Source organism: Mustela nigripes, chromosome 5 (assembly GCF_022355385.1).
Source record: "Mustela nigripes isolate SB6536 chromosome 5, MUSNIG.SB6536, whole genome shotgun sequence".
Classification (NCBI taxonomy): domain Eukaryota; kingdom Metazoa; phylum Chordata; class Mammalia; order Carnivora; family Mustelidae; genus Mustela; species Mustela nigripes.
In genome coordinates, this window is record NC_081561.1 from 32,957,683 (window position 1) to 32,973,168 (window position 15,486).

General features: G+C 38.3%; 1 protein-coding gene and 1 non-coding gene across 6 annotated transcripts in view; one reads left to right on the forward strand and one right to left on the reverse strand.

Annotated features, from left to right (window-relative positions):
• FKBP5 (FKBP prolyl isomerase 5) overlaps positions 1-15,486 on the reverse strand; it is a 118,788-nt gene that overhangs the window by 38,793 nt on the left and 64,509 nt on the right. For 4 of the 5 annotated variants that reach the window (XM_059400107.1, XM_059400103.1, XM_059400105.1 and 1 more), the window contains 2 exons: positions 14,922-15,048; positions 11,277-11,421 (listed from right to left, as the gene is read on the reverse strand). In XM_059400107.1, the coding sequence (XP_059256090.1) occupies positions 11,277-11,421; positions 14,922-15,026 (250 nt within the window). In that variant the 5' untranslated portion in view covers positions 15,027-15,048. Of the gene's footprint in view, positions 1-11,276; positions 11,422-14,921; positions 15,052-15,486 lie in introns of all 5 variants that reach the window. The other variant, XM_059400104.1, reaches the window with a different exon arrangement.
• Positions 6,383-6,489, forward strand: LOC132018814 (U6 spliceosomal RNA). Its single transcript, XR_009404596.1, has one exon. It is a non-coding gene; the product is annotated as a U6 spliceosomal RNA (small nuclear RNA).

Below are 15,486 nucleotides of genomic sequence, written 5' to 3' on the forward strand. Positions count from 1 at the left end.
AAAAAAAAAAAAAAAAAAAAAAAAAAAAAAAAAAAAAATCATACCCATGCCTTTGCTTTTTTTCTCATTTGGGAACATAAAGCTTCTCTTACAGTGAGCTCCCATTACTGAATGAAACACACTGAGGAAAAAGCCACACGGGTATGAACAGAGGTCTATATTTCTAAAATTGCCAATCCAGGGACTCTTCTTAAAAAGTATTCCCCTCCCTCCCCCACAAAACTATTTCCTTTTGGACTCCTGGGTGGCTCAGTCAGTTAAGCGTCTGCCTTTGGCTTAGGTCATGATCCCAGGGTCCTGGGATTGAGTCCTGCATCAGGCGCCCTGCTCCACAGGGAGTCTGCTTCTCCCTCTGCCCCTCCTCCCACTCATTTTCTCAATCTGTCTCTCAAATAATAAATAAAATCTTTTCTATTTATTATTTGCCAGAGGGAGACACGGTGAGATAGGGAACACAAGCAGGGAGAGTGGGAGAGGGAGAAGCAGGCCTCCTGCTGAGCAGGGTGCCCAATGTGGGGCACAATCCCAGGACTCTGGGATCATGACCCAAGCTGGAGGCAGACCATGACTGAGCCACCCAGGGGCCCTGCTAAATAAATAAAATCTTAAAAGAAAAAAAAAAAAAACCAACAACAACCAGGAGCGCCTGGGTGGCTCAGTGGGTTAAGCCTCTGCCTTCGGCTCAGGTCATAATCTCAAGGTCCTGGAATAGAGCCCCACATCCGGTTCTCTGCTCAGCAGGGAGCCTGCAGTCTGCATCCCACCCCCCTCTGCCTACTTGTGATCTTTCTCTCTGTCAAATAAATAAATAAAATCTTTAAAAAAAAAAAAACCAACAACAATTGGGGGCACCTGGGTGGCTCAGTGGGTTAAAGCCTCTGCCTTCGGTTTGGGTCATGATCCCAGGATCCTGGGATGGAGTCCCACATCGGGCTCTCAGCTCAGCAGGGAGCCTGCTTCCTCCTCTCTCTCTGCCTGACTCTGCCTACTTGTGATCTCTGTCAAATAAATAAATAAAATCTTTATAAATAAATAAATAAATAAATAAAACCAACAACAACCCATAGTATTTCCCCTTGTGATAAGTACCAAATATTGTATTGAAATACTGAATCACTAAATTGTATATCTGAAACTAATATCACACTATGTTAACTAAATTAGAATTCAAATAAAAACTTTTAAAAAAGAAATGTACTTCCCCTGATTAAAAAAAAGGTATTCCACTTATCATAGAATACCTGGAAAGTATAGAGGAGCATAGAAAATAAAATTTAAAACCTCTGAAATCCCAGTATTTGGGGTAAACTGTCAATTTCCTGGTTCATTTTCTTCCAAATTATAAATGTACACTTTGTTTGCATTTAAAATTTTTACATATTCATTCTTAAAATTCTGGTTATAGTTTATTTGGTTTTGTGATTTACTCTTTACATTTCATATTGTATGAGCATTTTTCTTATTAAAAGATAGTATCTGAAAAATGACTTTTAATAACTATATACTATTTCACCTTTTGATTATGATTTCATCACCTCCATCAATAAACAAGTTCTTTTTTCTTATTTTAAATTTTATTTTTAATTTTTCATTTTTCATTTTTTTTAAGGTTTTTGTTTTTATTTATTTGACAGAGCTCACAAGTAGGCAGAGAGGCAGGCAGAGAGAAAGGTGGGGGAGGCAGGCTCCCTGCTGAGCAGAGAGCCCCATGCGGGGCTCAATCCCAGGACCCTGGAATCATGACCTGAGCCAAAGGCAGGGGCTTAACCCACTGAGCCACCCAGGCGCCTCTATCATTTTAAATTTCAATGAACAATTCTGCATCTAAATCTTAATGTAGCTTTTTTTTTTTTTTTTGCATAGTAAAGGCCTGTTACCTGAAAATCGGAACTATAGTTGGTAGGTTAATTTAAAATGTTGCTTTGAGTGAGGAATCAAAAAAAGAACATATACATGTCTCAAACATTTATTTTAAATTAAAACATATCGAAGTATGTTAATTCACTAATCTTTGTAACAAAGTTAACTCCTTGTCTGTAGGTGTGGCTTTGGTGATAAAAAGTTTCACATCATCTTTACTGTATACATCATAATTATGATATATCATTTCAATTTATAATGTGGGTTTCTTTAAAGTGGACTGAGAACCAGAAGATACTTGTAAAGCAATCAGTAAAATTCTGGTAAAAATGTGGTCTAAATGGCCTACTTGTTTTTGCCTTTTATCCACCTCTAATTCAATAGCAATTTAAAAAATGCTTTCAGCGGGGCTCCTGGGTGGCTCAGTGGAATAAAGCCTCTGCCTTTGGCTCAGGTCATGATCCCAGGGTCCTGGGATCGAGCCCCACATCAGGCTCTCTGGTCAGCAGGGAGCCTGCTTCCACCTCTCTCTCTGCCTACTTGTGATTTCTGTCTGTCAAATAAATAATAAATAAAAATCTAAAAAAAATGATTTTAGCAATTCATCTTAGTAAGTCTTTCCAAAAATGTTCAAGTTTTCATTGAAATAATCCTTTCTTTCTACACGAATTGTTTTATGTAAAACATGAAGTATTTTATATATGATCTAATTAAATTCTATAATTACAAAAAGCACAATAGAGATAAACATATTTCAACTGATTCTTACTAAGAGGAAGAAAAATCAGCCCCTAACATGTGGAAACTGCTTGACACTGACAGCTAGGCCTTAATGATGTCTGAAGCAGGCTGGGGGGAAGCTAGGCCATGCTATTTTCCTGTTGGACATAAACAATCTCACAAAACATCAACATCAGACAAGGTCACTCCGAGACCATGAAAAAGTGAGACAAAACAAAAACACTTCAAAATTTTGTCTGGACAAAAAATAAGGTCATTTTGCAACCTACCAAATACCAAACATCCCCCTCTCCTGGCTGACAGGGGTGACTGCTGCTTCTCCAGCAGGTGTAGCTTTTAGTCTCTGTCTACTCAGCCTTCCCCCTAGATAAGACTTACTAAGATACCCAAGGACTCAGCCCACATCCTAACAATATCCCATCCAGAACAAAGACCCTCTTCCTTAAACCCTTCCCCAAATCACCTAATACAAGCTCAAATTCCATAATAAATCCTTTTGAACACTCCTACTAAAATACCCCACAATTTCCCATATGCATTTTCCCTCCCTACAATGAGTAATAAACCCAACTTGTTCTACAACCTCTGTGTCCCCAGTGGTCTGTGGCTGGAGGGCATTGACAAGGCCCACTTGAACTGGCTGAAGCAGAGTGTAGAACCATACCACAGAGTAAGAACACAGCAGTACTATTCAACATATTTTCAAAAAAGATTGGAGAGCATAGTCTGGAGTTTGTTAAGCAAGCTTCTACCATACTTTCTATTCAGGTTGAATTCTTAGAAGCAGAATTAAACATTTGTAAGACTTTTAATCTTTAGGCTCTTTTGAGCTTTAGGATCATAATAATAGGTATAATACACCAAGAATATGGATTTTGTTCTAACACTTGACCTGGACTTCCATTAGCTCAAACAATTTATCAATTTCAGGAGTCCTATTTCTGACACTATCTGAAGTAAAAATACAAATTTAAACAAATGTATAATGTAGCTATCCCTAAGTTCAAATGCTTTCCATATATACCTAACTGTAGGCAACTGGAAAAGTTCAAAAGTATATAAACAGCCCAGTATAAAAGCAATGAACTGTACTTTTTTCTTCCTTCTGCAAAGGAATACATTTTAAAATACAAAATTTGGGGGCACCTGGATGGCTCAAGTAAGTTAAGTGTCCAACTCATGGTTTCGGCTCATGTCATGATCTCAGGGTTGTGAGACTGAGCCCCTTGTTAGGCTTCATCAGGCTCTGTGCTAGGGGTGCAGCCAGCTTTGGATTCTTGCTCTCTCTCTCTGACCCCCCACTCCCCTCTCTAAAAACAAACAAACAAGAAAATTCATAAAATTGGGTCACCTGGGTGACTCAGCTGGTTAAGTGTCTGCCTTCAGCTCAGGTCATGATACCGGGGTCCTGGGATCAAGCCCCACATCAGGTTCCCTGCTCATTGGGAAGCCTGCTTCTCCCTCTCCCTGCCACAACCCCTGCTGCTTGTGCTCTCTGTCAAATAAATAAAATCTTTAAAAAAAAAAAAAGCCCATAAAATTATATAGGTTCAATGTAGGTTCATCAATGTCAGTAAATGTACTGCTCTGGTGGGGTATGTTGTTAAGGAGGGGAGGGGATGCTGTGCATGTGTGAGCATGGGGCATGTATCAGAACTCTGTAACTTCTGCTCAATTTTACTATGAACCTAAGAGTGCTCTAAGACTAAAGTCTATTAAAAATCATATTAATACATTTTAATGGAAGCAACCCAAGTGTCCATCAATCGATGAACGGATAAACATGTAGATAAAGATAGATCTATACACATACACATGATGGAATATTACTCAGCCATAAAAAAGAACGAAATCTTCCCATTTGCAACAATATGGATGGGTCTAGACGGTATAATGCTAAGAGAAATAAATGTCAGCAGGGCACTGGGGCGGCTCAATCTAAGTGTCTGTCTCTTGATTTTGGCTCAGGTCATAATCTTAGGGTTGTGGGATCAAGCCCTATGTTGGGCTCTGCACTGGGTGTGGAGCTGGCTTAAGATTCTCTCTCTCCCTGTCCCATCCCCGTTTCTCCCCCTCTGTAAAAAAAAGAAAGAAGTCACTGGGCGCCTGGGTGGCTCAGTGGGTTAAAGCCTCTGCCTTTGGCTCAAGTCATGATCTCGGGATCCTGGGATTGAGCCCCACATTGGGCTCTCTGCTCAGCAGGGAGCCTGCTTCCTCCTCCTCTCTCTCTCTGCCTGCCTCTCTGCCTACTTGTGATCACTATCTGTCAAATAAATAAATAAAATCTTTAAGAAAAAAAAGAAAAAAGAAATCAGTCGAGAAAGAAAAATACTGTATGATTTCAGTCATATGTGAAATTTAAGAAATAAAACAAATGAACAAAGAAAAAAGACAGACAGACAAACAGACAAACAAAAACCAGAATCTTGAATATAGAGAAATGGTAGTTACCAGAAGGAAGGTGGTTGGGGGTATGGGTAAAATAGGTGAAGGAGATTAAAGAGTATACTTATGATGAGCTCTGAATGTACAGAATTGTTGAATCACTATATTGTAACCTGATACCAATGTAACACTGTATGTTAATTATACTGGAATTTAAATAAACAGATTTATAAAATAAAGAAAAAATTTAAAAATCATATAATACATTAAAAAATGTAACATTTTAATTTAATCATGGAATACTTTCATCCACAATAAAAAATATAGTGACCACTTTAGAACATTCTAACATTTTTCTTTATTTATTTAAAACATTTTTAAGGGGCGCCTGGGTGGCTCAGTGGGTTAAAGCCTCTGCCTTCAGCTTGGGTCATGATCCCAGGGTCCTGGGATCGAGCCCCACATGGGGCTCTCTGCTCAGCAGGGAGCCTGCTTCCTCCTCTCTCTGTCTCTGCCTGCCTCTCTGCCTACCTGTGATCTCTGTCAAATAAATAAAATCTTAAAAAAAAATTTTTTTTTAATTGTGGTAAAACACATGCAAAATTTCCATCACATACACATACAAATTTACCATCACAACCCTTTTTAAGTGGGCAGGTCAGTACTGTTAAGTATATTCACTGTTGTACAACCAGTCTCTACAACTTTGTCATCTTGCAATGTTAAAACTCTACCCATTAAACAATTCCCCATTTCCCTTTAGTATTAGCTATTAGTCTTTCAACATAGACTTTCTCCCTCTTACTCTAATATACTAATGACTGACAAAATTAACAGTTGGTTTTACTAGTGATCATGGATCATCACACAGCAGAGAAGACTATATTAATGTTATAGGCAGACTGCTGATATTACTTCATTATAATTTAATCTCAATAGTAAGAGAGAAGTATAGGTATGTGATGAATCCAAAATGATTGGTTTCTTTGTTTCTCTTCTCAGATCTGGGGGAAGAATATAACAGGAGTTTTCACTTCATAATTCCCAGCCATGTTTGTTACATACCAAGAACATCATAAATAACTTCACTGAAGCAGCTCGCCATAAGAAATCTCTAGATCTAGATAAGGGTAGGTGGGGATGGGCAAAACCTAAGCATGCCTGGATTTACTTCAAAGAACTAAAAGATATAATTCTTTCATTTCCCAAATCGATCCCTTCCCAATTTTAGTGAAAATATACTTGTTGGAGGGAGGGAGGGGGAAAAACCAGAACTTCTACTATGGAAGTATATTGGAAAATGTTGAGTCCTTATTTCAACTTCTTTTAAAATGAGTTATGAACACAGTTCTAGGAATTCAGAACATGTAAGATTTAGTTAAGAAAACCCAATATGGTGCTCGCTTCGGCAGCACATATACTAAAATTGGAACGATACAGAGAAGATTAGCATGGCCCCTGCGCAAGGATGACACGCAAATTCGTGAAGCGTTCCATATTTAAAAAAAAAAAAAAAAAAAAAAAAAGAAAACCCAATATGCAGAGAGCTTGGGTGGCTCAGTCAGTTAAGTGTCTGCCCTTGGCTCAGGTCATGATCCCTGGGTTCTGGGATTGGGCCCCACGCCGGGCTCTTTGCTCAGCAGTGAGCCTGCTTCTCCCTCTCCCTGCCGTTCCCCCTGCTTGTACTCTCTGTCAAGTAAATAAATAACATCTTTTAAAAAAAGGAAAAAAGAAAAGAAAACCCAATGAGGGAAACCACCATCTCTTCATTCTAATTTGTGTAACATATTTTGAAGTAGTAATAATCAGTTGTCTTAGATTGATTCCATTTTTGTCTTTCCAGACTTCCTGGGGCTAAAAGAGATGGATAAGCATTATTTCACAAAGTCTGTATGCAAGCAGAGCAAAGAGAGTTAGGACCCAAACTGCTGTAGCATAGTTACTGCCATTCCACTAGGAAGCCAATAATCCTAACACTGTAACAACAGTAACAAACATGTGAGTGCTTACTGTGTGCTAAACAATGGTGTGCAATGTCTTACTTACTCTTCAGTGTATAACAGTATATATTATTATCATGACTTTACAAATGGAGAAGTGAGGCACAGGGTTTAAAAGATGGCACAGGAAGAGCAATAGACACAGACACCCAACCTGTAGGTAAAGCTCAAATATATGTGGATGTATAAATGTACATAAATGGTATGTGTATTTTTATGGCAATTTTTTACAGACAAGCACTCCTAATTCTTTTTTTTAAATTTATTTATTTGACAGAGAGACTCAGAGAGAGAGAGAGAGAGAGAGAGAGAGAACATAAGCAGGGGACATGGGAGAAGGAGAGGCAGGCTTCCCACAGAGCAGGGAGCCTGATGTGGGCCTCAATCCCAGGACCCTGGGATCTTGACCTGGGCCGAAGGCAGACGCTTAACGACTGAGCCACCCAGGCACCCCATAATTCTATTTTAAATACTGAAATCACAACAGAATCCCCAAATCAGTGTGACTTTCCACTGAAATATTTCTATTTATTCCCTTGGGAGAGGTGAATTTTAAGGCATCAAGAGAGCTCAATATAGAGTATTTATGCTACTGTCCATTTATGTTATTTTTCTTCATTTTGGTGAAGTAGCTACTGCCATAACATATAGGTATAAAAGTGTAAACTGTCTAACCAATGTTTCTTGCTTTACAGTCAACTGAACACATTCTGCTACAGAAGATTTACCAGAAGTATATTGCTCTTTTCTCATATTTCTAATTATCATCTAACAGAGGCCTCTAAAGCTTCTGCCATTGTTTTGGTTTTTAGTCTTTTACACAGTTTTTTTTACACAGTACCTTGCCATACTCTTTACAGAAGGTCCAAGAATGAAATCATAGCCAGGATTAATCTTCAAGCTTTTCCACAGAGGTCTCCTTTTTAGAGGAGGAGGGAAGGTTAGGTAGCTTACTCGTGTTGAAATGACACAGGAAAGGGGTGCCTGAATTTAGTGGGTTAAGCCTCTACCTTCGGCTCAGGTCATGATCTCAGGGTCCTGGAATTGAGCCCCGCATTGGGCTCACTGCTCAGCAGGGAGTCTGCTTCCCCGCTCCCTCTGTCTGCCCTCTCTGCCTACTTACGATCTTTCTCTGTCAAAAAAAAAAAAAAAAAAAAAAAAATGACACAGAAAGAGTGACAACAGGAGCCCTGGCTTCTGAACACCCAGGTGGATGCTCCTCTCCACATGAAACCAGTGTCTCTAGAGAGGTGTGCCCTAAGTACCAAGTTAACTGGAAGTCGACTATTTTATCTCAGCTCCAAATTCTAGGAAACATAAAAGACTCATTCATCATAGGGTAGTTTATCAAGAAAATGTGGGTAGAGAAGATAGTAGCGTAAGTTCCTAGCAATATTTTTTTTCTTAGCAATTCTTAAGTCTACTTGCAAAGATAGCTGCTGAGAGAAGGTATGTTATCTTAACTCCAGGAAATTCAAAGGGTAGAGTAAGAATTTGGGGGACAGGGCAGTGGGAAGAAAGATGTCTAAGATGTCTGATGAGGCCATTTACTCTGAGGTCATCTCAATTAAATACGATGGCACAGCCATGCTGGTGGCCCTGAAAGTTCACATCCCTAAATAAACAAAAAAAGAGACAAATTCTAATTTAACTGTCAATCATTATCTGCTTTATCAAGAAAGGGAATGTGTATTTCATTTTGACTGGTATCATACTGAAACACAAGATTAATCTCACATTCTCACATGACCACTAACTCACTCAAGACCCAAAGGAGAAGGGAGCAGTGGCCTAGCCTACACCAGGGCTTGGAGAGAATACAATTGGACAGGAAGCAGAAGTCACCATGACCTATGCCTATGAGTACCAGGGAAGGGAGAGTGTAAGAGGGGCAGAAAGAGTTTAACTCCAGGGGTGCCTGGATGGCTCAGTGGGTTGAGCCTCCACCTTTGGCTAGGGTCGTGATCTCAGAGTCCTGGGATCGGGCACCACATCGGGCTCTCTGCTTGGCAGGGAGCCTGCTTCCCCCCACTCCCGCCTGCCTCTCTGCCTGCTTATGATCTCTGTCAAATAAATGAATAAAATCTTTAAAAAAAAAAAAAAAAAAGGAGTTTACTCCATAGTTCCTGTTTGCTGTTTCCTTTCTCAGATCCATGCTTAATTAACAATTCATCTAAAATGGTACAATCAGAAGAAGAAGAGCACCCGGGTGGCTCAGTGGGTTAAAGCCTCTGCCTGCAGCTCAGGTCATGATCCCAGGGTCCTGGGATGGAGCCCAGCATCTGGCTCTCTGCTCAGCAGGGAGCCTGCTTCCCTTCCTCTTTCTCTCTGCGTGCCTCTCTGCCTACTTGTGATCTCTGTCAAATAAATAAATAAATAATCTTTAAAAAAGGAAGAAAGGGATGATAACACAGAGCCACAGTGATAGATAGGGGGATTACTCCTTTTCTCTCACACTTAATCTGGAAACCAACTAGAAGTCCGTTATATCTGTAGCAGATAAGAATAAAAAAACATTGGTAATTCAGCCACTAACTTTCAACAAGCCACATGGCCCATAAAGTTCAATTTGATGTATGGGCTACTATTCTCCTTACAAGACTAAAAAACAAAACAAAACAAAACAAAACAAACAATTGAAATTAACTGAAGATATTTAAAAGCATTTGAAAATAATTAGTATAAACCACATTTAAGACCCGAAAATAGTGGTTCTCAACACTGTTTCCTCAGGACCCTCTTTAAATCTTGAAAATTGAGGACATGAAGGAACTTCTAATTATTTATTGATATTTACCGCATTGAAATTTAAAGAAAATAATTATTTACCAACTCACTGAAAAATAGTAGTAACCTCATTATATGTTAACACAAGTTATTTTTATGAAAAGTAACTATATTTTTAAAAAATTATTAGTGAGGATGGCATTGTTTTTACAAATTTGTAAGTGTAAAATGTGTCTACCTTAATAAAAGACAACCAGATTCTCATACCTACTTTTTTTTTTTTAAGATTTCATTTATTTATTTGACAGACAGAGATCACAAGTAGGCAGAGAGAGAGGAAGGGAAGCAGGCTCCCTGCTGAGCAGAGAGCCCAATGTGGGGCTTGATTCCAGGACCCTGGGATCATGACCTGAGCTGAAGGCAGAGGCTTTAACCCACTGAGACACCCAGGCGCCCCTCTCATACCTACTTTTGCATTCACCTGTTGCAATTCTGGTTTAAGTGTATGGAAGAAATCCAAACCCCAAAAGATAAATAGTTGGAAAAGGCAAGAGTACTTTAATAGCCTTTCAAGGTAATTATGAATATAACCATCTGATATGACATCAAAGCTGGACTAGTGGTAGTTTCATAACGGTGAGCTGTAGTATGGAATGTGAAAGCATATCAATGAACTTTTCATATCATATTACATTAAAATCCACTGGTCTGGCTTGCACAATGAATGGATCTTTTAGTCAGGCATGATCTTGTAACATCTAGTACTGGGAAAATACTGGTTCACTGAGTTACGCAGATCTTCCAAATGTTAGCACATTTCCTTATATAATGTTTTGAAAATCTCATTCGTTAAAACCCACTGATCTCATCAGAACTCTTAAGCTTTGGAAAGCTGCCAAGGTCAGAATGGCAGATACACATTTCCCAAAACCGTAATTTTTATTTGAAAACTCAATAGTTTTCGATAGGCTTACTTCATTCATTTTTAAGAAAGTATCTCCCAAATACTAAATAATCAAGTCTAAATAACAAGTTTGCCCTTTCAAATAAAAATGGTGCTTTCTGAAAAAATGTACTCAAGTTAAGTGCACAAGTGCTTCTCCATGAGATAACCACTACACTTGGATCTGCAGGAGCACTCAATGTGTGCTTCCTATCTGTTACAAAGCAGCGAAACAATGTGAAACTCAAGGATTAGGATTTAATAAAATTAGTATTTCTTACACTTCATCAAGCACATTAAGTGAAACTGGCTTCCCTTTTTTTTCTTATTTACACAGTGAATGAGGGCAGCGAGGCATAAATGATTACTGGCAGAGCTCGGTGTTGCGCCTAGACCTGTGCTGGGGCCCTGGCCGCCTCTACCACTGCAGCTTGTGTGTCTTCCGTGCAAGTGTAAATACAGCAAAAAGATAAACAACATCTTAGTAGTATTAAGAAAACAATTTTGACATTATGGACCCTCAAAAAATCCACTAGCTCCTAGACAGAACTGACTAGCTCCTCTATGTTAATAAATGGCAATAAATCCAAGCAAAACACAACTCAAAAATACCCTCTTACCTTTGCCAAGACTAAAGACAAATGGTTCATTTCTATCATGACTGGAATCAAACTTCTTTCCATTTGACAACTTCCCTTTGTAATGGACATAAACTTTGTCTCCAATCATTGGTGTTTCCTCACTATTTCCCACTCTTTTGACAATCTAGAAAAGACAAACATTAAGAAAAAGGAGCTGATTTCATTATAATCGGAGAATAGAAATATCACACAATCCATTCCACATTACCCAGGCAGGTTTACAGACAATTATGCCCTTTCTAAAGGCCTCCCTCCCAGTTCTCTCAATAACCCCCACTGTTAGAAAACTGTCCTGTACTACTCTCAATCTTTATTGCTATATTTAATTATTCCCTCAAAATAACGTAATAATATAACCAACAGATCCTGCTTCATGCTAAAGTCTCTCAAAACAGAGAGCTAGTTCATACACAAATTAAATGAGATCAAAAAGATTAGTGGACTTTCAAAACCATTCAAAAAGAAGTCCAAAGTTTGGTTTAATTTCAAAAAGCTCAATTTCCTGATAGAACAGGTTATACTTCCTCTTTTGTAAGGACTATTTAACGTGTTAAAAAAACAGTATCACTGCATAGTTTGTTATGATACTGAACAACCTGTTTTCTAGTAAAACAAATGTCAAAAAAACTCTAGGCTGAAAAACAGTTAGCTGTCATAAAATTCAGTGTATTTATTTTGTTCTTGGCAGAGCAGACCACTAATGCAGTTGGTCAGTTCTGGGAAAAGAAAAGAAAATCCAAGCATGTGGCGGTATAATTCATTCCATCAATCACCTATGCTAAATTAATCATTTTTTTAGGTAACAGGCGTTGATGGCTCATATCCAAGATATGTCATTTTAGGGGAAGAGTCTGAATTTTTATAAAAGAATTCAATTATCCACTCCGAAATTCCTTAAGATGTGTCCTCCCAGAGCCACTCTCAGAATACCACATAAACACTGTAAATTTATATTCTACAACTTTCTTAGTTCAAAAATCCAGACATTCTTTAAAGGAAAAGACTCATGACCGCAACTCCACCAAACACCTGTTAGAATGGATCAATGAGTTCAGGCAAGTGGAAGGATACAAAACCAACACACAGAAATGAAACAAGCACAGAAATGCAAATCAAACCTGCAGGATACCACCTCACCTGTTCGAATGGCTATGATCAAAAAGACAAGAAATAGTAAGTGTTGGCAAGGTTGTGGAGAAAAGGGAACACCCATGTACTGTTGGTGGGAATATAAACCGGTATAGCCACTGTGGAAAACAGTGTGCAGATTCCTCAAAAAACTAAAAACAGAACTACCATATAATCCAGCAATTCCACTTCTGAGTATTTCTTTGAGGGAAAGGAAAACACTAGATCAAAAAGATATATGTACCTCCATGTTCAGTGTAGCATTATTCACAATGCCTAAGCTACGTAAACAACCTAAATGTCCACAGATAGATGAATGGATAAAGAAAATGGGGTATATACATACACAGTGAAATGTTATTTTAGTGATAAAAAAGAATAAAATCTTGCCATCTGTGACAACAGGGATGGACTTGAGAGCATTAGGCTAAGTAATAGAGAAAGACAAATCCTGTAGGATCTCACTAATATATGGAATCTAAAAAAGCTGATCTCACAAAACCAGAGAGTAGAATATTAGTTGCTAGGGGCTCTAGATTGGGAGAAATGGGAAGATGTGAAGAGTTACCTTAAGGAGATACTTTAAGGATAAAATCTAGTCTAGATTCATTTTAAAAATGTAAGCTCCACAATGTAATTTTATCCTCCTGAGCTAGTCACTGATTTCCCAGATGTGCCTTGGTCTTTAAAAGAAACAAACAAAATAAAACATACACATACTGAAAATGTATATATGTATGCATATGTGCATGTCTGTATAACATGTATATATAATATATATTTATATGTAGATATATAATATAATCTCCATATATATGGAGATTACTACAGATGAGTCACTGTGCCAAATGCTTTATATAATCCCAATAAGTGTATGAAGTAGATAGTAGTGTTCCAATATTACAAATGAGGAAATTTCAAACCACAGAGGTTAACTAAATTGCCCTAGGTCACACAGTTAGTAGACCTATTTAATCTTAACCAAAAGCCCCACAGTGAAACCCAAGGCTGTAGATAGGAATAAATGATATGATTTAAAGGGCTTACAATCTCAAAATATTTCTTACAAGCCTAAAAATCTTAGCAGATTTACTCCCTGGAACAAAGCAGGGCTGAAGGCAGACTGGGGACTATGTTCTTTGTACGGGTACACTGAAAAATGAAAGAGAAGGACTCTCATAGAGCAGGCAGATGCTGAGGACAGCCTGCAAAACACCTAATGTCTCCAGAAGTATCCTGGAGTTTGGGAAAAGTGATTCATATAGTTATGGGTTGAGAGGCCCTCTGAAAGAGAGCAGAATATAAATACAGGGCATAAAGTCCCTCATTCTAGAGTTGAAACACTCTGAAATTTACCTTGGCATATAGCAAGCTAACAGTAAAACATGTATATTTAGAAGATCCAGGCACAGAAAAAAAGCTTTCATATAAGCGAGATTAGACAAAACAAACTAAGAAATTCTCATTTGCTGCTGCTGACACAAGGAGATATTAAAACTCAACTTAGTGGTAATATTAGAGTTCAGCAAGAAAAAAATTATACAAAACTTGCATGAGTAACAACAGTGTAGGAGAAATAATGACTTAATACGACTAAAATCATTTAATCTCTCTCAGCTCCGCTTTATTTACTTACATGGAATACCAATATACACCTTCCATAAATGGAAGGGTCAAGATGTGCTCATTGTCTCACAAGACTATTGTGAGATACAAAAACACACATGTAGAAATGGTTAATTACAGAGTAAAAAATATACAGTGTGTTTTAACGAGGAAAGCTAATTCAAAAGATATATTCTCTGATGAAACCTCAAAAAATATCTTCACTGTACAAAACAATAATCTGTATGTAAAAACAAACCCTTTGAACTCTGCAAGTCAGCTTTTCATTTTCCTCTAATACGTCTCAAATTGAATTGTCACCAGCTAGCTTTAATACACTTAAATACTATGTTAAAATAATAACCTTTGTGTACACTCTTGAGAACTGGGAGACACGGACTTTTAGAGTCACACAGAACTTGGATCTGGATCCCAGACCTGCCTTTATTTACCCAGCTAGGCCTCAGTTTCATCCTCTATAATCTGGGATTAAAAAATAAACCTTGGGGGCGCCTGGGTTGCTCAGTGGGTTAAAGCCTCTGCCTTCAGCTCTGGTCATGATCCCAGGGTCCTGGGATCGAGCCCGTATCAGGCTCTCTGCTCAGCAGGGAGCCTGCTTCCTCCTCTCTCTGACTGCCTCTCTGCCTACTTGTGATCTCTGTCTGTCAAATAAATAAATAAAATCTTTTAAAATAAATAAATAAATAAATAAAAATAAACCTCGGGTCATGCAGATGAACTTGACTGCAGTGTTTAACACTTAGTAAATCCCAATAAACATTAGTCACCTCTACCTCCAGCCAAAAGAAACAAAGGTTTTTATATGTAATCCTTCCAGATAGCAAATTTCCCTGCATGTAACCTCATGTAACCTCATCCTTGTAACCTCACCTTCAATACTCCTCTATCTTTTTTAGAGGTGATATCCTCTCCACGTTCAGCCACAGCTGCTGCTGGGTTTTCTCCATTGTTCTTGGCACCCTCATCAGTAGTCATGGTCTTTTATAAGTAAGAAAACCTGCTGAGAAGAAACATATTTTAGCTAGGTAAAATATCATTGCTTTAAGCATCTGAAAATGTCCCTAGGAACAGGCCTTCCCCGATTTAAGATTTACATAGGGCCAATAAGGTTAAACATTGAACATGAAAACAAAAACATCTGCCATGAGCATGTACTGATGTACATAAAATATCATTCAACTCTTCAATTTCCCTTCCAGCACTGGTGTCAAATTAGAGAGCAGTACAGGTCAGGTTTGGTAGTCATTATATTCCTTAACGTGATTACACACCCACAGGCAGTACTTTCAGAACTTTGAAAATGTCTTTTTTCCTATAGTGATATTCTTGACAGAGAATTAAGAACCCATTAGATGATCTGATTTTAAAAATGACAATATACAGGGGTGCCTGGATGGCTCAGTCATTAAACTTCCGACTCTTGATTTCAGCTCCG